Source organism: Octopus sinensis, linkage group LG29, assembly GCF_006345805.1.
Source record: "Octopus sinensis linkage group LG29, ASM634580v1, whole genome shotgun sequence".
Classification (NCBI taxonomy): domain Eukaryota; kingdom Metazoa; phylum Mollusca; class Cephalopoda; order Octopoda; family Octopodidae; genus Octopus; species Octopus sinensis.
The window spans coordinates 12,835,976-12,863,871 of NC_043025.1; the positions used below are offsets into that span (position 1 = coordinate 12,835,976).

The 27,896-nt window shown below is 42.7% G+C and overlaps 1 protein-coding gene across 2 annotated transcripts in view; it reads right to left on the reverse strand.

Moving 5' to 3' along the window:
• Positions 1-767: 767 nt before the first annotated feature.
• The window catches only part of LOC115226064 (myb-binding protein 1A-like protein), a 59,993-nt gene continuing 32,864 nt past the window's right edge, over positions 768-27,896 (reverse strand). The window contains exons 17-35 of one of the 2 annotated variants that reach the window (XM_036514960.1): positions 27,733-27,786; positions 27,007-27,114; positions 25,711-25,768; positions 24,617-24,759; positions 22,877-22,928; positions 21,927-22,159; positions 21,288-21,433; positions 19,872-19,929; positions 17,709-17,819; positions 16,465-16,546; positions 15,287-15,336; positions 14,088-14,144; positions 12,557-12,618; positions 8,599-8,647; positions 7,144-7,215; positions 5,657-5,701; positions 5,059-5,124; positions 1,986-2,081; positions 768-956 (exon numbers count right to left, since the gene is read on the reverse strand). In XM_036514960.1, the coding sequence (XP_036370853.1) occupies positions 795-956; positions 1,986-2,081; positions 5,059-5,124; positions 5,657-5,701; positions 7,144-7,215; positions 8,599-8,647; positions 12,557-12,618; positions 14,088-14,144; positions 15,287-15,336; positions 16,465-16,546; positions 17,709-17,819; positions 19,872-19,929; positions 21,288-21,433; positions 21,927-22,159; positions 22,877-22,928; positions 24,617-24,759; positions 25,711-25,768; positions 27,007-27,114; positions 27,733-27,786 (1,704 nt within the window). In that variant the 3' untranslated portion in view covers positions 768-794. Of the gene's footprint in view, positions 957-1,985; positions 2,082-5,058; positions 5,125-5,656; positions 5,702-7,143; positions 7,216-8,598; positions 8,648-12,556; positions 12,619-14,087; positions 14,145-15,286; positions 15,337-16,464; positions 16,547-17,708; positions 17,820-19,871; positions 19,930-21,287; positions 21,434-21,926; positions 22,160-22,873; positions 22,929-24,616; positions 24,760-25,710; positions 25,769-27,006; positions 27,115-27,732; positions 27,787-27,896 lie in introns of both variants that reach the window. The other variant, XM_029797038.2, reaches the window with a different exon arrangement.

Genomic DNA, 27,896 nt, shown 5'->3' on the forward strand with positions numbered 1-27,896 from the left:
TCCTTCCTATAACGCCAACCACTCCATGAGTGTAGTGGGTGCTTCTTATGTGCCACCTGTACAGGTGCCAGACGAGGCTGGCAAACGGCCACGATCGGATATATATATATATCACCATGACCAATCAGGCTATCAGATGTTGCTACACATCGCATTGTTTTAGCCTTCAAATGTGGCAAACGAGTTTAACAGGGGTCGCCACCACCCCTTGCCGGACCCTCATGGAGCTTTAGGTGTTTTCACTCAATAAACACTCACAATGCCCAGTCTGGGAATCGAAACCACAATCCTACGACCACGAGTCCGCTGCCCTAACCACTGGGCCATTGCGCCTCCACATATATATACATATATATATATATATATACACACACACACATATATATATACCACACCCACACATATATATACACACCACACACACACATATATACACACACACACACATATATACACACACACACATATATATATATATATATATACAACACACACACATATATATATACACACACACACCACATATATATATACACACACACACACATATATATACACACACACACACATATATATACACACACACACACATATAAATATATACACACACACACACATATATATATATACATACACACACACACACACACACATATATACACACACACAGACACATATATAGATAAACAGATATGTTTATATGACAAGAAGTTTTGCAAGCGTTCGATGAATCCCTAAAATAAAAATAAAAACAAGAAACAGGGGTCTTATTGTAAACTTTTTTTTGGCTGTGTTTATTGAGGGGTCGTCGACGAAGTGTCTGCTACATCTGGGGTCTTCATCTGGAGTCCTTGTCTTTGGAGAAGCTGGAGAAGGGAGTTACAAGTCTTATGTTGACTTCGGGGTCCAGATTTCTTGAGGGTCTGCAATGTGGGCACTACACTGGTTGGTATTACCTGTAGGGAGACAAAACAGGGAGACAGTGGTGTTTAGTTGAGACGATAAGGATGTGATGATGGTAGGGAGCCATCCTATATTAGATGTAAATTTAATAGGGTTCACTTCCAGACCCTCTCACTCTATGAGAGTTTTCAGTCCAATCGCACGTGTCTCGAGGTGTGCTGGAGAATTTCCATTTTGGATATATTTGGGGTACATAGGTGTGCCCATGACTTAGCGTTTGCTTCTTTCATGGGTATAAGTAAGTATTTCAGTTATTTCTTACCGTATTTATCGCTGACGAGGAGAAAATTCTTATGAATTAACTCTGAAATTGGGACCGATACGATAATAACGGAATTTTTGCCAGCTGAGTGGACTGGAGCAACGTGAAATGAGGTGTTTTGCTCAAGAATACAATGCGTCACCCAGTCCAGGAATCGAAACCACAATCTTACGATCATGATGCTGATGCCGTAACCACTAAGCCACGTGCCTCCAAAAATAAATGCAGCCAAGCTCATGGGCCCGGTTTCTTGGTTTCAATGGCATATGTGTTCCCCAGCTGGACGGGATGCCAGTCCATCGCTGCGTTACTCATTTTTGCCAGCTGAGTGGACTGGAGCAACGTGAAATGAAGTGTTTTGATCAAGAACACAACGCGTCGCCCGGTCCAGGAATCGAAACCACAATCTTACGATCATGAATTCAACACCCTAACCTATTTCTTTATTACCCACAAGGGGCTAAACATAGATGGGACAAACAAGGACAGACATAGGTAGTAAGTCGATTCCATCGACCACAGTGCGTAACTGGTACTTAATTTATCGACCCCGAAAGGATGAAAGGCAAAGTCGACCTCGACGGAATTTGAACTCAGAACGTAACGGCAGACAAAATACGGCTACGCATTTCGCCCAGCGTGCTAACGATTCTGCCAGCTCGCCGCCTTAACCACTCTAACCACTTAGCCATGCGCCTCCACATTCTAGAAGAAGGGAAACATCAAAAAACAGACAGCATCATGTGATGTGACTACTTACTTGGAGATTGTCTCCTTTATCAATTGTCAGGATGTTACGGAAGAGACACATTACTTGGTCTAGGAATTTTGGTTTGGCTGAACTGGATTCTAACACCTGTGGAATACAAAGGAGGAGAATGGACACATTAACATCATTTAGGGACACATTAAATACGTCATCACCATCATCATCGTCTCGTCATCATCACCATCACTATCATCAGGTTTTCTTGACCATGGGTCAAAACCTGGTCTAACGTCCCTTTTTCCCTCCCTCTGGAAGTATACCCTTCTGTGATTTAGACATGTCTAATACAAGATCTGGCTTAACCCCTTAGTGTTTAAACAGGCCATATCGGCCCAAATATTCTACATGTTTTATATTTAAACTAGCCATATCTAGCCTCTCACACCTAACCTACACTGACATTCTAAAAATAAATAATCACATCATTGAAATCTCAAAGATATAATAAGATAATGCATGATTAATTCAAAACAATTTGAGTGAAAAAGCATTACGTTTAACAGAGTAATCTGAACACTAAAGGGTTAAAGTGTTTCATATAAGATATGGTTTAACTCCTGGACAACGCTTGATGCGTTGCCAGTACCGCCTGACTGGCCCTTGTGCTAGTGGCACGTAAAAGCACCTACTACACTCTCGGCATTAGGAAGGGCATCCAGTTGTAGAAACTCTGTCAAATCAAGATTGGAGCCTGGTGCAGTCATCTGGCTCACCAGTCCTCAGTCAAACCATCCAACCCATGCTAGCATGGAAAGCGGACGTTAAATGATGATGATGATGATGTGATCACACTTTTGCTTGCCTACCCGTGGTTAACGTAAATATACGATGTAGATCTGCCCTACATCTATCACGGACTTTTTAGCGGCTGACGTACGTTTACATTCGCTATCGTGTACTTTACCTCTTGAGGTGCACACGCTCGCCGTACCGTGCATTATCTTAGCTATTTTAGGTTACGTCCAAGTCATGAGACTAGCAGTAGACCAATGACATGTGGATACTTTACATGCATAATACCGTGTTTTGAGTTGTACCACACACAAACTATTTTCTGAACCTGAGCAGAATAACTCGTGCATATCATATTATGATAAAGAGTGGAGGCGCAATGGCCCAGTGGTTGGGGCAGCGGACTCGCGGTTGTAGGATCGCGGTTTCGATTCCTTAACCGGGCGTTGTGAGTGTTTATCGAGCGAAAACACCTAAAAGCTCCACGAGGCTCCGGCAGGGGATGGTGGTGATCCCTGCTGTACTCTTTCACTGTGGAGGCGCAATGGCCCAGTGGTTAGGGCAGCGGACTCGCGGTCGTAGGATCGCGGTTTCGATTCCTTAACCGGGCGTTGTGAGTGTTTATCAAGCGAAAACACCTAAAAGCTCCACGAGGCTCCGGCAGGGGATGGTGGTGACCCCTGCTGTACTCTTTCACCACAACTTTCTCTCACTCTTACTTCCTGTTTCTGTTGTACCTGTATTTCAAAGGGCCGGCCTTGTCACTCTCTGTGTCACGCTGAATATCTCCGAGAACTACGTTAAGGGTACATGTGTCTGTGGAGTGCTCAGCCACTTACACATTAATTTCACGAGCAGGCTGTTCCGTTGATTCGGATCAACCGGAACCCTCGTCGTCGTAACCGACAGAGTGCTTCCACCATTATGATAAATAGCTTTACATGGTTCGTTTTCATAAACCGGTAGACGTAAAAGCAGTTTGACCATAAAACAGAGAGACTATTTGGACCGCATACGGCCAGTGTAAAAAAAGCTAAAGGGATACATGTCTATGCATGAAACAATGCGGGAGACCTCTACATGGGCTGAAGCTGATCTCAAAATGGTGAACCTTAAGGAGATGACAACAGCTTGAGGTATATGGTGCATTGCTGTACTCAAGAAGATGTGCCCACCACAACAGAATTGAGATCCTAAAACCAAGGGGCTACATAAAAAGCACTTGTGCTGGTTCCAATTATCAAGCACTGGTCACACCTCCATGTGAAAGACACTCTTTTACTCTTTTACTTGTTTCAGTCATTTGACTGTGGCCATGCTGGAGCACTGCCTTTAGTCGAGCAACTCGACCCCGGGACTTATTCTTTGTAAGCCCAGTGCTTATTCTATCGGTCTCATTTGCCGAACTGCTAAGTTACGGGGACGTAAACACACCAGCATCGGTTGTCAAGCAATGCTAGGGGGACAAACACAGACACACAAGCACACACACATATATATATATATGTGTTCTTGAGCAAGGCACTTTATTTTCACGTTGCTCCAGTTCACTCAGCTGTAGAAATGAGTTGCGACGTCACAGGTGCCAAGCTGTATCGGCCCTTGCCTTTCCCTTGGACAACATCGGTGACGTGGAGAGGGGAGGCCGGTATGCATGGGCTACTGCTGGTCTTCCATAAAACAACCTTGCCCAGACTTGTGCCTCAGAGGGTATCTCTCTAGTGCAAACCCATGGTCAGTGCCTGACCGAAGGGGGTCTTTACCCCTTACCCTTACATATAATATATATAATATATATATATATATATATATATATATATATATATATATACGACAGGCTTCTTTCAGTTTCCGTCTACCAAATCCACTCACAAGGCATTGGTCGGCCCGAGGCTATAGTAGAAGACACTTGCCCAAGATGCCACGCAGTGGGACTGTACCCGGAACCATGTGGTTGGTAAGCAAGCTACTTACCACACAGCCACTCCTGTGCCTGGTGATGGGCGTCGCATAAAAAGCACCCAGTACACTCTGTAGAGTGGCTGGCATTAGGAAGGGCATCAAGCTGTAGAAACCATGCCAAAACTGACTACGGAACCTGGTACAGCCCCTAGCCGTGCCACCTCCTATCGTCTCATCCAACCCATGCCAGCATCGAAAACAGCTGCTAATTGACGACAATGATGATGATGATGATGAATGGGTCTACTAATGTGTCCCCGGCCACCATACTGCACAGCTTATGGACCTCAAAACCCCACCCTGTAAGCAACCAGGTATCAGTAGCAATGTACCCAGGTATCCACCCGCAACCCCCACCACCTTCACCTACCTTGATAATTACTGGTACTGTGGTGGTCACGAATGTTTTCCACTGTTTGGTTGAGAGTTTTTGATGCTGGAATTGAGAGAGAAAGAGAGAGAGAGGTTGTATGAGGATGAGGACAAAAACAGCAATAACAACAACAAGGAAGGGCACATTAGATAATGTAGTCCTAGATACACTATGCCTGAATAAAAGACAGGATGGTCACAGCTGGAACATCTTTGATCATAGGTTTGCCAGATCAGGACTGACCTAGGGCTAAACAACAAGGAAGGACACATTAGATAATGTAGTCCTAGATACACTATGCCTGAATAAAAGACGGGATGGTCACAACTGGAACATCACTGATCATGAGTCTGTCTGGATCAGGACTGACCTGGGGCTAAACAACAGAAACAAGGAAGGACACATTAGATAATGTAGTCCTAGATACACTATGCCAGAATAAAAGACAGGATGGTCACAGCTGGAACATCTTCGATCATAGGTCTTTCTGGATCTAAACTGACCTGGGGCTAAGCAACAACACAAATGTGCTACATCACACCACTAACTATCACAATCAGCATCACACAACCCAACCATGACCATCGCCACTTACCATGTTCTTGTCCACCATACAACACAACAATCTGGCAGCTTTCAACTGAAACAACAAAGAAACGAGAATTTATTCGTTAAAAAAGAGCTGATAATGTTAATTACTAGTTTGATAATGATAATTGCTAGTATGATAATGTAATTACTAGTTTGATAATGATAATTGCTAGTATGATAATGTAATTACTAGTTTGATAATGATAATTGCTAGTATGATAATGTAATTACTAGTTTGATAATGATAATTGCTAGTATGATAATGTAATTACTAGTTTGATAATGATAATTGCTAGTATGATAATGTAATTACTAGTTTGATAATTGCTAGTATGATAATGTAATTACTAGTTTGATAATGATAATTGCTAGTATGATAATGTAATTAGCAGTTTGATAATGATAATCACTAGTATGATAATGTAATTACTAGTTTGATAATGATAATTGCTAGTATGATAATGTTAATTACTAGTTTGATAATTGCTAGTATGATCATGTAATTACTAGTTTGATAATGATAATTGCTTGTATGATAATGTAATTACTAGTTTGATAATGATAATTGCTAGTTTGATAAAATTAATTACTAGTTTGATAAAGGTAATTATTTGGTCGATAATTCTAATTACTGGACTGATAATGTTAATTCCTGGGCTTATGGCAGGGTTTCATCTCAAATAGCAACAACTGTTCCAAAATTTCTGGCACAAGGCCCAGCAATTTTGGGGAGAGTGGGGGGCTAGGTAAATGCATTGACCCCAATATGCAACTGGTATCAGTTTTACCAACCCTGAAAGGCAGGGTCGATCTCAGCGGAATTCAAACTCAAAACCTAAAGATTAATGATTCTGGCAGCTCGTGACCGTAATAATGGTTTCGAATTTTGCCACAAGGCCAGGAATTTCAGGGGATGGGGCTAAGTTGATTACATCAACCCCAGCGTTCCACTGGTACTTTTATTCTATCAACCTTGAAAGAATGAAAGGCAAAGTCGACTTCAGCAGAATTTGAACTCAGAATGTAAAGACAAACAAAATGCCACTAACCTTTTTCTCTGGAATGCTAACAATTCTGCCATCTTGCCACCAATAATGGTTTCAAATTTTGGCACAAGGCCAGCAATTTCGGGTGGGGGGGGATAATAATAATAATAATATCCTTAAGTAAGTCCCTGACCCTACTAGGTCATTATATAAGCCACTGCCACCCATAATCCAGCCCCTACACAAGATACCCGATGCTCACCCCCAGGTAACAGTATGTACCACTTACACACCCTTACAAACCCTAATCCTATTGTATGTTTTACACACCCTATTGTATGTTTTACACACCCTTACAAACCCTAATCCTATTGTATGTACCCTGCAGACCCTACACAGTATGTACCACTTACACACCCTTACAAATCCTCCTTAGCCTTGATATCCTATACTAACCTGCACCAATCCACCCCACCCACCCCTATTGTATGTACCCTGCACTCACCCGTTTCGTTAATTTCTCCTCCTCTGTAGACATGGCAGTCACAAGCCCATTGCTTTCTTTCCAAAATACAATCTGAAACAACAACATTAATTAATACTTCTAATTAAGACACAAGGACAGTAATTAGAAGAGGAAGGGTTGTTTTATTGGCCCTGTTTTGTTTTAAAAGGATATTTATTTTACTAACATATATAACAAAGAGGGGTTGTAATGTATGCAATGGCATGACCACCACCACATAATATTGAGGAGAGTCAAAAGTTTTGCAATCGGTGCTGTGTTAATACACCCATGCTGGGTTACTCGACCAGAAGAAAATTCTAACTGGGCCCCACCTGCAAGGTTATACGCAGGAGTGGCTGTGTGGTAAGTAGCTTGTTTACCAACCACATGGTTCTGGGTTCAGTCCCACTGCGTGGCACCTTGGGCAAGTGTCTTCTACTATAGCCTCGGGCCAACCAATGCCTTGTGAGTGGATTTGGTAGACGGAAACTGAAAGAAGCCTGTCGTATATATGTATATATATATATGTGTGTGTTTGTGTGTCTGTGTTTGTCCCCCTAGCATTGCTTCACAACCGATGCTGGTGTGTTTACGTCCCCGTCACTTAGCGGTTCGGCAAAAGAGACCGATAGAATAAGTACTGGCTTACAAAGAATAAGTCCCGGGGTCGAGTTGCTCGACTAAAGGCGGTGCTCCAGCATGGCCGCAGTCAAATGACTGAAACAAGTAAAAGAGTAAAAGAGTATATGGTTGTGATGCATGTGCCTGGTGTACCTTTATCAGACGGGTTGTCATGATGGGTATACGGGCTTCGTATATTTTACCTCAGTGTCACTTTGATGGCATGCACTGCTCTCTCACTCAATAATGATAATAATATAATTCTTTACTGTCCACAAGGGGCTATACACAGAGGGGACAAACAAGGACAGACAGACGGATTAAGTTGATTATATCGACCCCTGTGCGTTGAAAGGGATTCTTGGAGGTTTGGATAATTCACCTCTGGGAACATGTGTGGTTTGTTCAACATCCCTAAACAAGCCTTATTCAGGGACCTTTTGAGTGGGATGGGCTACTCGACCTGAAGAAAATTCTAACTGGGCCCCACCTGCAAGGTCATGTGCTGTTTATCTTGATATGAGATCACCATGTCGCGCACATATGGTTGTGATGCATGTGTCTGGTGTACCCTTATCAGACGGGTAGTCATGATGGGTATACTGGGCTTCGTATATTTTACCCCAGTGTCACTTTGGTGGCATGCGCTGCTCTCTCACTCAATAATAATAATAATAATAATAATAATAATAATAATAATAATAATAATAACTGTTTCAGATTTAGGTACAAGGCCAGCAGCTTTTGAGGGGTGGGAGAAGTCGGTTACAATGACCCCAGTATTTGACTGGTACTTAGAAGTAGTAGTAGTAGTAGTAGTGATTCACTTACTGGAAGTTTCACAATGAGGTTCTGGTAAAAACAAAAGAAATTCTGGTACCTGGAAAAAAAAAAAATAAAAACTGAGTTAAGGGGTCATACACTGGCTTTTGTATTTACAAGGGACACAGACTAGCCCTTCTATATATGGGGAGATAGACTGGCCGTTCTATTTAAGGGGACACAACCTGGCCCTTCTATTTAAGGGGACACAGTCTGACCCTTCTATCTATGGGGATACATAGATTGGCCCTTCTATTTAAAGGGATACAGCTTGGCTCTTCTATCTATGGGGATACATAGATGACCCTTCTATTTATTGGGACACATACACTGGCCCTTCTATTTATGGGAACACATAACCTAGTTCTTCTACCTAGTGGGGACACATGGCCTGGCCCTTTTATCTATGGGTTCACAAATTAGCCCTTCTATTTATGGGGGGAAATCTAGTCCCTTTTTAAGCCTGGTACTTATCTTTGGGTGGAGGCACATGGCTTAGTGGTTAGAGCAGTGGACTCACTGTCAGGGGATCACGGGTTCGAATCTCAGACCGGGCGATGTGTGTGTTTATGAGCGAAAACACCTCAGCTCCACGCGGCTCCAGCAGAAGGTAATGGTGAACTGCTGACTCTTTCGCCACAACTTTCTCTCACTCTTTCCTCCTGCATCTTGCAGCTCACCTGTGATGGACCAGCATCCCGTCCAGGTGGGGAACCCATACGCCAAAGAAACCGGGAAAACTGGCCCTTATGAGCCAAGCGTGGCTTGAGAAGAAACAAACAATATATATATATATATATATATATATATATATACGATGGGCTTCTTTCAGTTTCCGTCTACCAAATCCACTCACAAGGCTTTGATTGGCCCAAGATTATAGTGGAAGATACTCAACCAGTGTACCACGCAGTGAGACTGAACCCAGATCCGTGTGGATAGAGGAAGCAAATTTCTTACCACTTGAGACCAAGTCAAAAATTACAAGTGATGTACCAGACTCTGGTACTCGGTTGGTCCTTGTTATTATACTGACAACAGCAGGAATTGAAACCAGAACGCAGAGGAATGCAATGAAATAGCCACACTGCAAAATATTTCGAATAATAATTTCGAATCCAGTTGTCTTTTCGAATCCAATTTGTCTTTTCATTCTTCAGGGTGTCCACGAAATAGAATTCGTTAAGTAGTAAGGGAGGTAACTGTACACTTACCCCTGTTATTTAACTTGTAATATTTGTTGAACCTTTTACCATTGAGACTATTCTGTCGAACGCAATACAGTAGTACCTCGGTTTTCAAACAACTCTCACCACGAAGAAATTGTGCTATATATATATATATGTGGAGGCGCAATGGCCAAGTGGTTAGGGTAGCGGACTCGCGGTTTCGATTCCCAGACCGGGCGTTGTGTGTGTTTATTGAGCGAAAACACCTAAAAGCTCCGGCAGGGGGTGGTGATCCCTGCTGTACTCTTTCACCACTCTTTCTTCTGTTGGCCTGCTCGCTTAGCCAGCGGGGTGGCGTCATTCGAAGGCTAAAACAATGCGAACGCATTGTGACCAGCGATGTGTAACTACATCTGATGGACTGGTCGTAAAAAAAAAAAATATATATATATATATATGTGTGTGTGTGTGTGTGTATGAGTTTGTATATATATGCGTATATATTTGGCGAAAAATGCGAGTGAAGATGTGTATGTTTTCATAGTGACGTATAAGTACGTACGTGGGTCCGCGAGCGCACATGTGAGCATATGACTAGCCGTGTTTTACTATGAAATTTTAATCTTATTTTATATAAGTAGCAGAATTATAACACAGTAATTTCCCTTTATATAACGGTATTTTTTCATAGCGTTTTTCAGATGGCCAGATAACCGAAGAGATGGGTTGTGGATTTCACTTCGGCATCTGAAACTCAGAGTTTTATCTTGACTATTGAGTAAATGTAACATATTATTTTATATATATATATATTATATATATATATATACGATGGGCTTCTTTCAGTTTCCGTCTACCAAATCCACTCACAAGGCTTTGATTGGCCCAAGATTATAGTGGAAGATACTCAACCAGTGTACCACGCAGTGAGACTGAACCCAGATCCGTGTGGATAGAGGAAGCAAATTTCTTACCACTTGAGACCAAGTCAAAAATTACAAGTGATGTACCAGACTCTGGTACTCGGTTGGTCCTTTGTTATTATACTGACAACAGCAGGAATTGAAACCAGAACGCAGAGGAATGCAATGAAATAGCCACACTGCAAAATATTTCGAATAATAATTTCGAATCCAGTTGTCTTTTCGAATCCAATTTGTCTTTTCATTCTTCAGGGTGTCCACGAAATAGAATTCGTTAAGTAGTAAGGGAGGTAACTGTACACTTACCCCTGTTATTTAACTTGTAATATTTGTTGAACCTTTTACCATTGAGACTATTCTGTCGAACGCAATACAGTAGTACCTCGGTTTTCAAACAACTCTCACCACGAAGAAATTGTGCTATATATATATATATGTGGAGGCGCAATGGCCAAGTGGTTAGGGTAGCGGACTCGCGGTTTCGATTCCCAGACCGGCGTTGTGTGTGTTTATTGAGCGAAAACACCTAAAAGCTCCGGCAGGGGGTGGTGATCCTGCTGTACTCTTTCACCACTCTTTCTTCTGTTGGCCTGCTCGCTTAGCCAGCGGGGTGGCGTCATTCGAAGGCTAAAACAATGCGAACGCATTGTGACCAGCGATGTGTAACTACATCTGATGGACTGGTCGTAAAAAAATTATATATATATATATATGTGTGTGTGTGTGTGTGTATGAGTTTGTATATATATGCGTATATATTTGGCGAAAAATGCGAGTGAAGATGGGTATGTTTCATAGTGACGTATAAGTACGTACGTGGGTCCGCGAGCGCACATGTGAGCATATGACTAGCCGTGTTTTACTATGAAATTTTAATCTTATTTTATATAAGTAGCAGAATTATAACACAGTAATTTCCCTTTATATAACGGTATTTTTTCATAGCGTTTTTCAGATGGCCAGATAACCGAAGAGATGGTGTTGTGGATTTCCACTTCGGCATCTGAAACTCAGAGTTTTATCTTGACTATTGAGTAAATGTAACATATTATTTTATATATATATATATATATATATGTCCTGTTATTTATATTTGTGTAACATTTCTCTGTTTTTCTTTTTTCTGTATACATTCACTGCTTTCTTCCAAGGAATGTAATGCTCTTAGCTTAGTTTTTCCTTGGGGCTGGCCAGTTTGGAGCAATCTCGAGTATAACCAACCAAAATTACAAGAAATTTTATTCAACAAAAAACACCTTTAAAGGATTATTCCGGAGCACATAGGTGCAGGAGTGGCTGTGTGGTAAGCAGCTTGCTTACGAACCACATGGTTCCAGGTTCAGTCCCACTGTGTGGCACCTTGGACAAGTGTCTTCTACTATAGCCTCGGGCCGACCAAAGCCTTGTGAATGGATTTGGTAGATGGAAACTGAAAGAAGCCTGTCGTATATATGTATATATATGTATCTGTATGTTTGTGTGTTGTGTTTGTTCCCACCCCCCAACATCGCTTGACAACCGATGCTGGTGTGTTTACGTCTCTGTAACTTAGCGGTTCGGAAAAAGAGAGCGATGGAATAAGTACTAGGCTTCCAAAGAATAAGTCCTGGGGTCGATTTCCTCGACTAAAGGCGGTGCTCCAGCATGGCCACAGTCAAATGACTGAAAAAAGTAAAAGAGTAAATGAGAGCATATTCACCATCCACTTCAATTACTGCTTCCCATTTGCTTGAAAGACGGTCAGACCGTCATTTAAAGATGTTTTTGTTAAATATTGTTATTGTTTTTGTTGAATAAAATCTGTTGCAAAAAAAAAAAGCCGCAATAATTCTGCACAAAACAAACAGAAAACAAATGAGAAAGAGAGAATCTTACCCTTGGTTGTCTAAGAAACCTTTTAAACTGGGTTGGAAGATTTCGAGGAGTCCTTTATGGATCTGAAGAAGGAAGTAGAAAGATTATAAGAACATATCATCGTTGTATGGCACACTGGTGCCATAAGGAAGAAAACGTCGTCAGGCAGGAAGTGCAAGGCAAAGTGGCGCAGTCCTGGTACTTCTGTTGGTGCCACATGTAAAGCACCAGTGCTTTTTACATGGCCCTGTTACCAGTGTTTTTACGGGACGGACCACGTCGCCGCATCGAACGCCCGCACCTCGCGACATCAGTCGCGGCTACGTCCACGTGTACGTGGGCGAGACCGCACGCTCAAGTTCGTGCTTTCGATTTCACGCACGGTAGGGCGGCGGAAACGCGGGCGACCGGCGCACGCCTTCCGCCGCTACCTCGTGCTAGCCGCAGTTTGTCATCTTTCGGGATTTTACGGGACGGACCACGTACTCCTATCGAGCGCCGGTATCTCGTGAACGCCTTCCGACACCGGTGGCGGCTACGTCCGCGCGTACGGGGGTCATACCGCCAGCACTTTTTATCAGAACTAGCACCAGTGCTTCTTATGTGACACCAGCACTGACAGGGTGACCAAGTACGCTGCCAGACAAAAACCGCTTAGGCTTTTTATTGTACAGCAGTAAATGTGGTCTCACGTCAACCGACAGACAGAGTTCAAATCCTGGTCACTGCTTAGTCCATCAGTCAATCCAAATATCCAATAATACCAAGATTTTGTCTGATACTGTTTGGTTATGGAAATAAATACAGTTTCAAGACCCATTGAACACTTTACAGAGCCAAAAGAAATATTTCAATGCAGCCAGGGAATCACTAAGCACCATTCGAGCGTGATCATTACCTGCGTCGCCTTACTGGCACGTGAACAAAACATTCAAGCGAGTTCGTTGCCAGTGCCACTGCACTGGCTCCTGTGTAGGTGGCACGTGTAAAAACACCATTTGAGCATGGCCGTTGCCAGTCCCGCCTGACTGGCCCTCGTACCAGTGGCACGTAAAAAACACCCACTACACTCTTGGGGTGGTTGGTGTTAGGAAGGGCATCCAGCTGTAGAAATTCTGCCAGATCAAGATTGGAGCCTGGTGCGGCCATCTGGTTTGCCAGTCCTCAGTCAAAATCGTCCAACCCATGCTAACATGGAAAGCGGACGTTAAATGATGATGATGATATATATATGAAGGCACATATTATATATATGTGTACCACCTGACTGGCTCCTCGTGCTGGTGGCACGTAAAAAGCACCCACTACACTCTCGGAGTGGTTGGCGTTAGGAAGGGCATCTAGCCGTAGAAACTCTGCCAGATCAGATTGGAGCCGGGTGCAGCCTCCATGGCTTACCAGACCTCAGTCTAATCGTCCAACCCATGCTAGCATGGAAAGCAGACGTTAAACGATGATGATGATGAACAGTAAACAATGGACATCATCATCATAATCATCATTTAAATGCCTAGCTTGAAATTTAAAAAAAAGATATATATAAAAACTTTACCTTTTTCTCAGTTTCCGGTTTTTTGCTTTGACTGTTTATATTCAGCAACAGTTTACTCTGCGGGGAAGAGAAACAGAGACGAAGAGTGAGGCAGTGGTGGTCGTGGTGGGAATGAAGATGGTGGTAGTAGTAACAGTAGTGGCAGCAGTGGTGATGGTGGGAATGAAGATGGCGTTGGCAGTGATGGTAGTAGTAGTAAGGCGGCAAGCTGGCAGAAACGTTAGCACGCCGGGCGAAATGCGTTGCCGTATTTCGTCTGCTGTTATGTTCTGAGTTCAAATTCTGCCGAGGTCGACTTTGTCTTTCATCCTTTCGGAGTCGATAAATTAAGTACCAGTTACGCACTGGGGTCGATATTATCGACTTAATCCCTTTATCTGTCCTTGTTTGTCCCCTCTGTGTTTAGCCCCTTGTGGGTAGTAAAGAAATAGGTAGTAGTAGTCGATAAATTAAGTACCAGTGATACACGGGGGCTGATGTAATCAAGGAGCCCCTGCCTCCAAATCTCAGGCCTGGTGTCCTTAGTAGAAAGGATTATTACTATTATTCTTTTATTTGAGTCAGTCATTTGAGAGTGGCCATGCTAAAGCACCACCTTTAGACGAGTACATCACCCCCAGGACTTACTCTTTATAAGCCTAGTACTTATTCGATCAGTCTCTTACGCCAAACCGCTAAGTTACAGGGATGCAAACACACCGGCATCGGTTGTCAAGCGATGGTGCGGGGACAAACACACACATATATATATGTATGTATGTGTGTGTGTATATATATATATATATACATATACACAATGGGTCTCTCAGTTTCCGTCTACCAAATCCACTCACAACGCTTTGGTCAGGCCGAGGCTATAGTAGAAGACACTTGCCCAAGGTGCCACGCAGTGGGACTAAACCCTGAACCATGTGGTTGGTAAGCAAGCTACTTACCACACAGCTACACTTGCACCTATTATTATTATGGTAGAAGACAAAATACCTTGTAGTACTGATTTCCACCTGTTTGCAATTAACACTATCTGGTCCCGTGGGTACCTCTGGCGGATGAATCTATTCTATCAAATGCATTTGGGGAGACATATTCCTCCCTCCCCTGCCTTTCCCATTTGTCTCAGAGATTCTATAAAGGGCCAAGGGCTCATCCCTTCCCTTCTGACAAAAGGAAAAGGAGCAAAAACTAGAAGGTTTACTTACCAAGAAGTAGATCCCATCAGACACGTCCACTATGAGACCAACACTGGGGGCTAAAACAGAGATGGACACAAGGACAGTGAGACATTTAGAGGGCAATAACAAAGGGGACAATTTCAAAGGTATATTACAAAAAAAAAAAAAAAAAAAAAAAAAAGGGCCCAGGCATGGCTGCGTGGTAAGAATTTTACTTCCTGACCACATGGTTTCAGGTTCAGTCCCACAGCACTTTGGGCACTTTTTCTCTTCCTGAGCATTATACTAATACCTGTCTTCATCTTTTGTTTTTTCGTGAACTCTCCCTATATATATATATATATATATATATATATTACGGAGATGTACTCGCATAGCAAGTGACCTGATCTGAGATCATGTGCTGAAACGAAAACAATTGCAGCGTGGAAGGTGTTTGTAAGCCATTTAAGAAACACACAAAGGCCGTTCGATTCACTCCAACATTTAAGTTTAATTTGTCAAAATATTTTCGTCACTAAAATCCGCGACCTGTTCACTGATAAAAAATCCGTGCTGCATCTGAGCAGTTCGCAGTCTCAAAGCGACGAAAATATTTTGAGAAATTAAACTTAAATGTTGAAGTGAATCAAACGGTTTTTGTGTGTTTCTTAAATGGCTTATAAACACCTTCCACGCTGCAATTGTATATATATATATATATATATATATATATATAATTAATTAAGGGTAGAAATTGATATCTATCAATTAAAACCAGTGGTCTAGCATGATTTGAGAACATAATCTTTTGTGGAGAATGGCGATTTGACGTCTATATCTAGCATGTTGACTGTCCACTTTTCGTGTTCAGTCCTTAATTGGTATATATATATATATATATATATATATATATATATATATATATATATAGCGAGTGACTTGATCTGAGATGCAGCACGGATTCTTTGTCAGTGAACAGGTCGCGGTCTCAAAGCAACGAAAATATTTTGGCAAATTAAACTTTAAATGTTGAAGTGAATCAAACGGTTTTTGTGTGTTTCTTAAATGGCTTACAAACACCTTCCACGCTGCAATTGTTTATATATATATATATATATGTGTGTGCACGCACATACATATACACACAACACAATAGTTCTGATCTGAGGCTAAAGAACAACAGAAACAAATAGAAGAAGCAACAAAGCGTGACAGCAACTCACCTTTTCGTGAAAACTCGATCAAGTGTGTCATGAGATCCAGAAGATCCTCCTTAGTGATCTGTGAATAAGTGTCAGGAGACACCTGGAGGGAGGAGAATAAGAAGATAAATATTTGAGGAGGTGTCGTGGTAGTGATGGTGGTGGATAGGACTGTAGACAGGTTTGGGTTTGTAAGTGTATATACATATACATACATATAAGGCGGCGAGCTGGCAGAATCGTTAGCACGCCGGGCGAAATGTTTAGTGGTATTTCGTCTGCTGTTACGTTCTGAGTTCAAATTTCGTTGAGGTCGACTTTGCCTTTCATCCTTTCGGGGTCGATTAAATAAGTCCCAGTTACGCACTGGGGTCGATGTAATCGACTTAATCTGTTTGTCTATCCTTGTTTGTCCCCTCTATGTTTAGCCCCTTGTGGGCAGTAAAGAAATATATATACATGTGTGTGTGTGTGTGTGTGTGTAGATATGTAAAGTTAAGATCCAAGGATCAAGGTGCAGGAAGTTATTGCGCTTCAAGCCATCCATAGATATAAAAAAACAACTTTCAGGAGCAATAGTGGTTTGTTGGTGATGCAGCAAGTTCTGTCCAGGTGGGGAACCTATATACCAAGGAAACTGGGAAACCGGCCCTGATGAGCCAGGCGTGGCTCAAGAAGGAACAAACAAACAACAACTTCTGCTACTGTTCTATTTTTGCCGAACCACTAAGTTACAGGGATGTAAACAAACCAACTCCAGTTATCAAGCGATAGTGGGGGTCAAGCACAAAGATACACACATGCATATCATCATCATCATCATCATCGTATAACGTCTGCTTTCCATGCTAGCATGGGTTGGACGGTTTGACTGAGGACTGGCAAACCAGATGGCTGCACCAGGCTCCAGTCTGATCTGGCATAGTTTCTACAGCTGGATGCCCTTCCTGACGCCAACCACTCCGAGAGTGCAGTAGGTGCTTTTTACGTGTCACCGGCACAGAAGCCAGTCAGGGCGGCGCTGGCATCAGCCACGGTGCTTTTTACGTGCCACCGGCACAGGTATCACAACTACTATTTCCATAGGTATCACAAGAACACACAATTTTTAATGCATTGCTCCAGTATGGCCATAACCCAACCCCCTGAACCAAGTAAAAGAGAATGAAAATACAGTAAAACAAATAATCCAAACCATTTTTGAAAAAAAGGAAAGAAAACCCAGACTTATGGTATCTGAGTGAGATTTGAACCTGAGAACTGACCTTGGTTTTGTACAACTGTCGATATAGACGGATGGCCTTCTCTCCAAGGGTCATTTCAATTCTGTTACGTTCACTGGAATCCCGCAGTTCCAGAAGGGGCCGAAATAAGAGCTGTGGGAAGAAAAAGAGGTCACAAAATCAGGTCAGGAGGTCATGTGATTATAACTGAGATTAGGGGGGAGGAGTGTGGGTCAAAAAATAAAGGTGTGTTATAGATGTGTGCGTGTGTATATGTACATGCCTGTGTGTGTTTATGAATGTGTATATGTCTGTGTGCATGTATGTGTGTGTGTTTGTATGTTTATGTGCATATATATGAACAGGAGTGGCTGTGTGGCAAGTAGCTTGCTAACCAACCACATGGTCCCGGGTTCAGTCCCACTGCGTGGCATCTTGGGTAAGTGTCTTCTACTATAGCCTCGGGCCGACCAAAGCCTTGTGAGTGGATTTGGTAGACGGAAACTGAAAGAAGCCCGTCGTATATATGTATATATATATATGTGTGTGTGTGTTTGTGTGTCTGTGTTTGTCCCCCTAGCATTTGCTTGACAACCGATGCTGGTGTGCTAATGTCCCCGTTACTTAGCGCTTCGGCAAAAAGAGACCGATAAAATAAGTACTGGGCTTACAAAAGAATAAGTCCCGGGGTCGAGTTGCTCGACTAAAGGCGGTGCTCCAGCATGGCCGTAGTCAAATGACTGAAACAAGTAAAAGAATAAAAGAATATATATGTGTGTGTGTGTGTTTGAGTGCATGTGTGTGTTAGTGCGTGTGCTTATGTGTTGTTTGTGTGTGTATGTATCTATATGTTTGTGTCTGTGTATATGTGTACTTATATATGTCTGTGTGTGTGTGTGTGCATGTGTGTATGTCCTAATGTAGCTGCATATGTGTTTGTGCGTAAATGTATGTGTCAGTAAGTGGATGTATATGTATGAGTGACTGTGTGTATCAATGTGCATGAGTATGTGTGTGTGAGAGCATAAATGTATATGTGCATATGTTTCAGTCGTGTGACTATGGCCATGCTGGAGCAACGCCTTTGGTCGAGCAACTTATTCTTTGTAAGCCCAGTACTTATTCTATCAGCCTCTTTTGCTGAACCGCCAAGTTACAGGGACGTAAACACACCAACATCGGTTGTCAAGTGATGTTGGGAAGACAAACACAAACACACACATACACATATATACGATGGGCTTCTTTCAGTTTCCGTCTACCAAATCCACTCAAAAGGCTTTGGTCGGCCCAAGGCTATAGTAGAAGGCACTTGACCAAGGTGCCACGCAGTGGGACTGAACCCGGAACCATGTGGTTGGTAAGCAAGCTACTTACCACACAGCCACTCCTGCGCCTATACATATATACGGCAGGCTTCTTTCAGTTTCCGTCTACCAAATCCACTCACAAGGCTTTGGTCGGCCCCGAGGCTATAGTAGAAGACACTTGCCCAAGATGCTACACAGTGGGACTGAACCCAGAACCATGTGGTTGGTAAGCAAGCTACTTACCACACAGCCACTCCTACGCCTATGTGTATGTATATATATATATATGTTGATCATGAGTGTATAAAAGTTTGTGTGGAAATTTCTGATTTTGCTTAGTTATTATGGAAGTACTAAGTGCTTTTTTTTTATTACCGTATTCTATGACCCATCACAACGTTTAGATTATTGGGGGGGGGGGCGGAGAGAGACAGCCCGGAATGGAGAGACAGAGAGACAGAAAGGGAGTGAGAGAGACGAGGAGAAAGATAGAGATGGAGAGACAGAAAAAAGAGAATGAGGGAGAGAAAGAGATGGGAGAGAAAGGATAGAGCCAGGGGAGAGAGAGAGGGAGAGAAAAGATAGAGACAGGGGAGAGAAAGAGAGAGAGAGGGAGAGAAAGAGAGAGAGGGAGAGAAAAGATAGAGACAGGGGAGAGAAAGAGAGAGAGAGGGAGAGAAAAGATAGAGACAGGGGAGAGAGAAAGAGAGAGAGGGAGAGAAAGAGAGAGAGAGGGAGAGAAAGAGAGAGAGAGGGAGAGAAAGAGAGAGAGGGAGAGAAAGAGAGAGAGAGGGAGAGAAAAGATAGAGACAGGGGAGAGAGAAAGAGAGAGAGAGGGAGAGAAAGAGAGAGACAGGGGAGAGAGAAAGAGAGAGAGAGGGAGAGTATTACTGACCGTCACTATTTCTGCTTTGTGATTCTGTTTGATGAGAACTTCGATGAAATCGAGTAACCTGCAAAATAGAGAATAAAATTTAGGTTAAGGTCAAAGGTCACACTCTTATACATCCTCTCATAGCACAATATATATGTATGTGTTCAGACGTGGAGGCGCAATGGCCCAGTGGTTAGGGCAGCGGACTCGCGGTCGTAGGATCGCGGTTTCGATTCCCAGACCAGGCGTTGTGAGTGTTTATTGAGCGAAAACACCTAAAAGCTCCACGAGGCTCCGGCAGGGGATGGTGGTGATCCCTGCTGTACTCTTTCACCACAACTTTCTCTCACTCTTACTTCCTGTTTCTGTTGTACCTGTATTTCAAAGGGCCGGCCTTGTCACTCTCTGTGTCACGCCGAATATTCCCGAGAACTACGTTATGGGTACACGTGTCTGTGGAGTGCTCAGCCACTTACACGTTAATTTCACGAGTAGACTGTTCCGTTGATTCGGATCAACCGGAACCCTCATCGTCGTAACCGACGGAGTGCTTCCAACAATGTGTTCAGACATACGTGTGTGTGTGTGTGTGTGTGTGTGTGTGAGTAATAAAAACAGTCAAAAGGTTTATCTGATGTTGCTACAATTGTTTCATCAGAATTACATAATACATAACTCCCAACTCTTCAGGCAATCACATAAAACAGGTGGACAATCACCTGTTGATTAAATAAGTACCCACCCTAAATTTGTAATGTCAACAAGGAATGCAAACAGCCTATCAGTTTGTCCCCTCTATGTTTAGCCCCTTGTGGGCAATAAAGAAATAAGAAATGTTAGCACGCCAGGCGAAATGCTTAGCGGTTTTTAATCTGTCTTTACCTTCATCATCATCGTTTAATGTCTGCTTTCCATGCGGGCATGGGTTGGACGATTTGACTGAGGTCTGGCAAACCAGATGGCTGCACCAGGCTCCAATCTTAATCTGGCAGAGTTTCTACAGCTGGATGCCCTTCCTAACCCTAATCTGGGTTCAAATTCTGCCAAGGTCAACTTTGCCTTTGATCCTTTCATCATCATCATCGTTTAATGTCCACTTTCCATGCTAGCATGGGTTGAACAATTTGACTGGGGTCTGGGAAGCCAGGGGCTGCACCAGGCTCCAGTCAGATCTGGCAGTGTTTCTACAGCTGGATCCCCTTCCTAACGCCAAGGATGCCCTTCCTAATGCCAAGATGCCCTTTCGGGGTCGATAAATAAAGTACCAGTTATGCACCGGGGTCAATACAATCAACCTAATTCCTTTGTCTGTCCTTGTTTGTCCCCTCTATGTTTAGCCCCTTGTGGGAAATAAATAAATAAATAAAAAGAAAAGCAGAAGATGACAGATGAGGAAGCGAGAACAAAAGATGGAGAAGTGGTGGCTAAATCCCTTACCGGATCTTCAGGGTTATCAGCTGCTGTTTCTTGTCGTTCGATGCTTTCTTGATTTCGGTTCGGTTGCGACTGCGGAATGCGGCTGCGAGCGCAGCGTCGTATTTGCTCATCTCGCTGTCACTGAGATCCGAAAGTTCTTCCTCAGACTGTCCCATGGGAAAAACCAAGGATGGAGATGGAAGTGAGGAGGTGCAAGGAAAGGAGTAAAAGATGAGAATTAAAATTAGGGATAAATCTCAATCATCAGACACATCGATATTGGGACAGTCTCACACACATACACTGACACAGTCTCATACATACATACACACACATACTGACAGTCTTGCACACACACACACACAGATACTGGCAGTCTCACACACACACATACTGATGCAGTCTTGCACACATGCATACACGCACACACACACAATGAGTCTCACACATACACATAGATGCTAGCAGTCTCACACACACACTGACAGTCTCTCTCACACACACACACACACTGGCACAGTCTCACACACACACATACCGACACAGTCTTGCACACATGCATACACACACACACACACAAACACATACACAATGACAGTCTCACACACACACACACACACAAACACATACACCCTGACACATCCCTACACGCATACTTACATCATCCGTATTATCTGCAGCATCCCCCAGGGCATTTTTCACTTTCTGGCGGAAATCCTCATCCACCTCCATATTGGCCTCCGCTGCATTGCCATCTTTATCCTCATCCTCCTCCTCCTCTTCCTCATCATCATCATCATCATCTTCTTCCTCTTCTTCTTCATCCTCATCGTCATCAGCACCCTTTTCAGACATCTCTACATCCTCCTCTTCAGATTCACCTTCTTCTTCATCTGTTAATTACAATTTAACAACAAAAACATCATTCACGGCTAATAAGCAATTAGTTAATTACAATTTAACGATCTCCATGTTCAGTAAACGTATAAGAAATTTTCTATTAGAACTATTAGGTGTCTTGGGAAATTTTGAACCTGGGTTCTCATTCCTAAGGTATTTTTCAATGTTATTATTATTGAGTGAGAGAGCAGTGCATGCCATCAAAGTGACCCTGGGGTAAAATATACGAAGCCCAGTTTACCCATCATGACTACCCATTTGATAAGGGTACACTAGGCACATGCATCACAACCATATGTGCGCGACATGGTGATCCCATATCAAGATAAACAGCACATGACCTTGCAGGTGGGGCCCAGTTAGAATTTTCTTCAGGTTGAGTAGCCCATCCCGCTCAAACGGTCCCTGAATAAGGGTTGTTTAAGGATGTTGAACAAACCACCCATGTCTCCAGAGATGAATTATTCAAACCCCAAAGAATCCCTCTCAACACATGGCTATGATGCTCCCCCACTACTTCTGCTCATGGTCAGAGATGCATATATCATCAGCCACTAAGGGACATGCTCAACTGGTTACGGTCAAACAACTGACAAGCAAAAATCTGTGGTATTGAGCAGAATATTTGCTGTAGCCCATCTTTTATACCAAGACAAAACAATGTACATGATTATTATTATTATTATTATTATTATATGTCCACTTACCACCAAACATAAAATCTTCATCGTTTGCCACATCAGTTGTTTTCTTCATCAGAATCTTTAATTAAAAATGAAAATAATAAGTTAAAATATTTTGGCAACAACAACACCAACAACACTACAAACATCAAACAATAAACATGAAAACATGAACTAAATCAAAGAGAATTTTCAAAACAAAAACACAAATAAAAAGTCAATAAAAGACCAAAAGAGACCTCTACATCACAGATCTGCAGAATCATGACCAACCTGGAGCTAGACAAAAACAACAAGAAGGATACATTAGATAATGTAGTCCTAGATACACTATGTCTGAATAAAAGACAGGATGGTCACAGCTGGAACATCTCTGATCATAGGTCTGCCTGGATCAGGACTGACCTGGGGCTAAACAACACCAACGAAGGAAGGACACATTAGATAATGTAGTCCTAGATACACTATGTTCAAATAAAAGACAGGATGGTCACAACTGGAACATCTCCAATCATAAACTTGTCTGGATCAGGACTGACCTGGGGCTAAACAGCAAGGAAGGATACATTAGATAATGTAGTCCTAGATACACTATGCCTGAATAAAAGACAGGATGGTCACAGCTGGAACATCTTTGATCATAGGTCTGCTGGATCAGGACTGACCTAGGGCTAAACAACAATAAGGGGGAACACATCATCATCATTGTTCGACCGTGGTCAAGACAATGGAATTTACCATGCTACACCAGACTTCACGGTCCATCATGGCATTACGGAAGTCCTGTTGCTGGATGCCTGTATCCCTGGAGATTACATCAGGGTAGGAGAGTGTGTGCCCTCTGGTATTGCGAGTAGATGGCTTCCAGAGGAGAAGAGTAGAAATTACCTCTTTTTCAGCTCTACAACAATGTCCAGCAAACTGGACTCTCCTACCTTTCACAAGAGATGACACAGGTGGTAGTTTCCCATATATTTGCATTTTGGTTGGATGACTCTTCCACGAGAGATTTTGAGCTCTCATAAGGAGGCGAGTGTAGGTTCCATCCAACCGCCTCTCAAGCTTCTTTGATAACGTCCAGGTTTCTGAGCCATAGAGTAGAATTGGTTCGATTGTGGCTTTGAATATTTTAAGTTTGAAATCTCAACAACCCTGCAACCTATGGCTCTGAGATGATACTGGTGGTAGTTTTCCATATATTTGCATTTTGGTTGGATGACTCTTCCACGAGAGATTTTGAGCTCTCATAAGGAGGCGAGTGTAGGTTCCATCCAACTGCCTCTCAAGCTTCTTTGATAACGTCCAGGTTTCTGAGCCATAGAGTAGAATTGGTTCGACTGTGGCTTTGAAGATTTTAAGTTTGAAATCTCAACAACCCTGCAACCTATGGCTCTGAGATGATACTGGTGGTAGTTTTCCATATATTTGCATTTTGGTTGGATGACTCTTCCACGAGAGATTTTGAGCTCTCATAAGGAGGCGAGTGTAGGTTCCATCCAACCGCCTCTCAAGCTTCTTTGATAACGTCCAGGTTTCTGAGTCATAGAGTAGAATTGGTTCGACTGTGGCTTTGAAGTCTCTACTTAGATTTGATGACCAGATCTTATGCATATCATTACAGGCTGACCAGGCCATACCCTTTCTAGTTAGAAAATCTTTTCCAGATGATGATATGTATGACCCAAGATATTTGTAATCAGAAACCATATTTAAGGGCGTATTGTTTGGATAATGTAGTCCTAGGTAAAAAAGGGAGGATGTACTTACCTCTGTAAGAAGACCAAGGGACAGAGGTGTGATGTGGTCACTAATGGCTGAGAAGATGCTGGTCGCTATGGCACGAGACAGTTTGGAAGGATGGGTCATCATAGCAATGAGGACATCGAGTAAGACGTCCAACCAGTCCGGCTCTGGAAAAATGAAAGAGAATGGGTTAACGGGTTAAGGGGTTAATGGGGTAACAATTAATGGGGCTGGTAGAGTCAGTCAATATGGAAGAGTTTAATGGGACAAGGACCAATACAGGGCAAAGGATACTGCAATCAGGAAACTGACCTTCAAATGAAAGGGTCAAAGTGTTGAGGGGCTCCAGGCAGAAAGGATCAAAACAGTTAGGGCCTCCCGCAGTAGGGGAAACATTACAGTGAGGACCGCAATGGCAAGGATCAAACAATTACAAAGAGGGGTGTCTTAATGTGGTCACTCCACCTGTGAGAAATAGCAGCCAAATCACTCTTAAATTATATCTAACCATGGTGGAAAATGAAAGGACACATTACATAATATGGACACATAGAAAGACAGGATGGTCACAGGTGGAACAGCTTTGATCATAGGTCTGTCGGATCAGAACTGACCTTGGGCTTCATAACAAGAAAGGACACATTAGTTAATGTAGTCCTAGATACACTATGCCTGAAAAAAGACAGGATGGTCACAGCTGGAACATCTTGGATCATAGGTCTGCTGGATCAAGACTGACCTGGGGCTAAACAACAAGGAAGGACACATTAGATAATGTAGTCCTAGATACACTATGCCTGAATAAAAGACAGGATGGTCACAGCTGGAACATCTTTGATCATAGGTCTGCTGGATCAGGACTGACCTGGGGCTAAACAACAAGGAAGGACACATTAGATAATGTAGTCCTAGATACACTATGTCTGAATAAAAGACAGGATGGTCACAGCTGCAACATCTTTGATCATAGGTCTGCTGGATCGGGACTGACCTGAGACTAAACAACAACATCCTGACATTGTTGCCATCACATCACAAGGACAAGAATGAAAGGTGGAAGTTGTGGCATGCATGCCTTTTCCAAAGCCATAAACAAAACATAACAGTATGATACTCACCATCGTCTGAAGATTTCACCCTCTTCTTAACAGATTTCTCACAGCAAGACAAACTGTCCTGGAAATAGAAGTAACACATTTTATATACTGTAAATCCTCGAGTATAGTCCGCCCATGAGTATTACACGCAGGGGATTTTCAGGGGGCTGTACCTCTGGAAAACCTAAACCTTGTGTATAATACGCAGGGGATTTTTAGGAGGCTGTACCTCTGAAAAACCTAAACCTTGTGTATAATACGCAGGGGATTTTTAGGGGGCTATACTCTGACAAACCTAAACCTTGTGTATAATACGCAGGGGATTTTTAGGGGGCTGTACCTCTGACAAACCTAAACCTTGTGTATAATACACAGGGGATTTTTAGGGGGCTGTACCTCTGGAAAACCTAAACCTTGTGTATAATACGGACCCCTTCTCTAACTTGAGTCAAGGAGGTCTATATAACGTCCTTGGTTTGTAAAAATGTATACGGTAACGTCCTTTATTATTACTGTATATATAACATAACGCAAACGTGTAGCTTTTTTGTGCATTTTGTTTGCAGAAAATCAAGAAATAACAGTAATAACGTTTAATAAATGTTGCTTACTGCAAGTTATGGATGATTCTTTTATGACTTCATTGCTTTCAGGCTTAGCTTAAGGGATTTTCGCACCCAGCATCACAAAATGTGTCTGAATAAACATTACCGGACAACAAATAGAAAGAAGGTATGTTTTTTTTCTTTTTGCTTGTTGTTTGCATGAATGTTTAAATTTAGCAGCAGGAACAAAATTGTGGCACTCACACACACAGAGATGGAATGCCAACTTCAAAAGAACTTCCCCGATCCAATCGCACGCGCTGTGTCTCATTTTACGCCGACTTGAAAAGATACCCTTCCCCAACCCAACCCATCATCATGTCCGCTTTCCATACTAGCATGGGTTGGACGGTTCGACTGGGGTCTGGGAAGCCAGAACGCTGCACTAGGCTCAAATCTGATAAGGTAATGCTTCTACAGCTGGATGCCCTTCCTAACGCCAACCACTCCATGAGTGTAGTGGGTGCTTTTTACATGCCACCTGCACAAATGCCAGACGAGGCTGGCAAACGGCCACGATCGGATGGTGCTTTTTTTACATGCCACCGGCACGGAGGCTAGTCGGGGTGGCGCTGGCGATGTAATCGACTTAATCCCTTTGTCCCCTCTATGTTTAGCCCCTTGTGGGCAATAAAGAAATAGGTATGTGGTACCAGGACATACTTACTTGTAAGTGATGGTCATGGTTAGAGAAAGAGAGAGAAATGCTTACCTGAATGACATCGAGGCAGTTCTGTGGGTCACAAAACACCTGTAGGGCCAGGTAGGTGAGTAGGATCTCAAAGGCATAAATATTCTTGCTTTCTGATTGGTCGGTTTTCTGGGGGAAACACAAAACAAACATCGATGATGATGATGTGGGACATAGTGGAGGCGGGGTGAAGGTGGTAGTGGTTATGATGATGATGATATTGATGAGAGTGATGATGATGATGGTGGTGATGATGGGGGAGATAGTGGAGGCGGGGTGAAGGTGGTAGTGGTGATAATAGTAGTGGTTATGATGATGATAATGGTGATGATGATGACGATGATTATGATATTGATGATGAAGGCGATGGTGATGATGATGATGAAGATGATAATGGTGAAGATGGTGATAATGGTAATGATGAGGGTGATGATGATGGTGGTGATGAAGATGATGATGGTGATGATGATATTGATGAGGGTGATGATGATGATAATGATGGTGATGATAGTGGTGATGATGATGATGATATGATGAGGGTGATGATGATAATGGTAGTGATGGCTATGATGATGATGATCTAATTATGTCATTAATCTATTTCTATTCCAAGCTTCCACTGTGACAATCCAACATGCAGCTTTCACCACCCTGGGGGAGTCATGCAGTTTCACCGAGGCCACACACACACACACGTGCACACACACACACACGTGTATCTATGAGGAATAAAATAAAGAGTCTTACGATTGAGTGCATCTGGGACAACATCTGTTTGATCTGGTGAAGAGCTTGTAACGTCTGGAATACAGACAGAGAGAAGAAGATACTCAGATCATTTAATATTTAAGCATTTCACAGCAAATATTTAACAAACAACATTCAATAATGTAAGTTAAGTTAATTTTTTG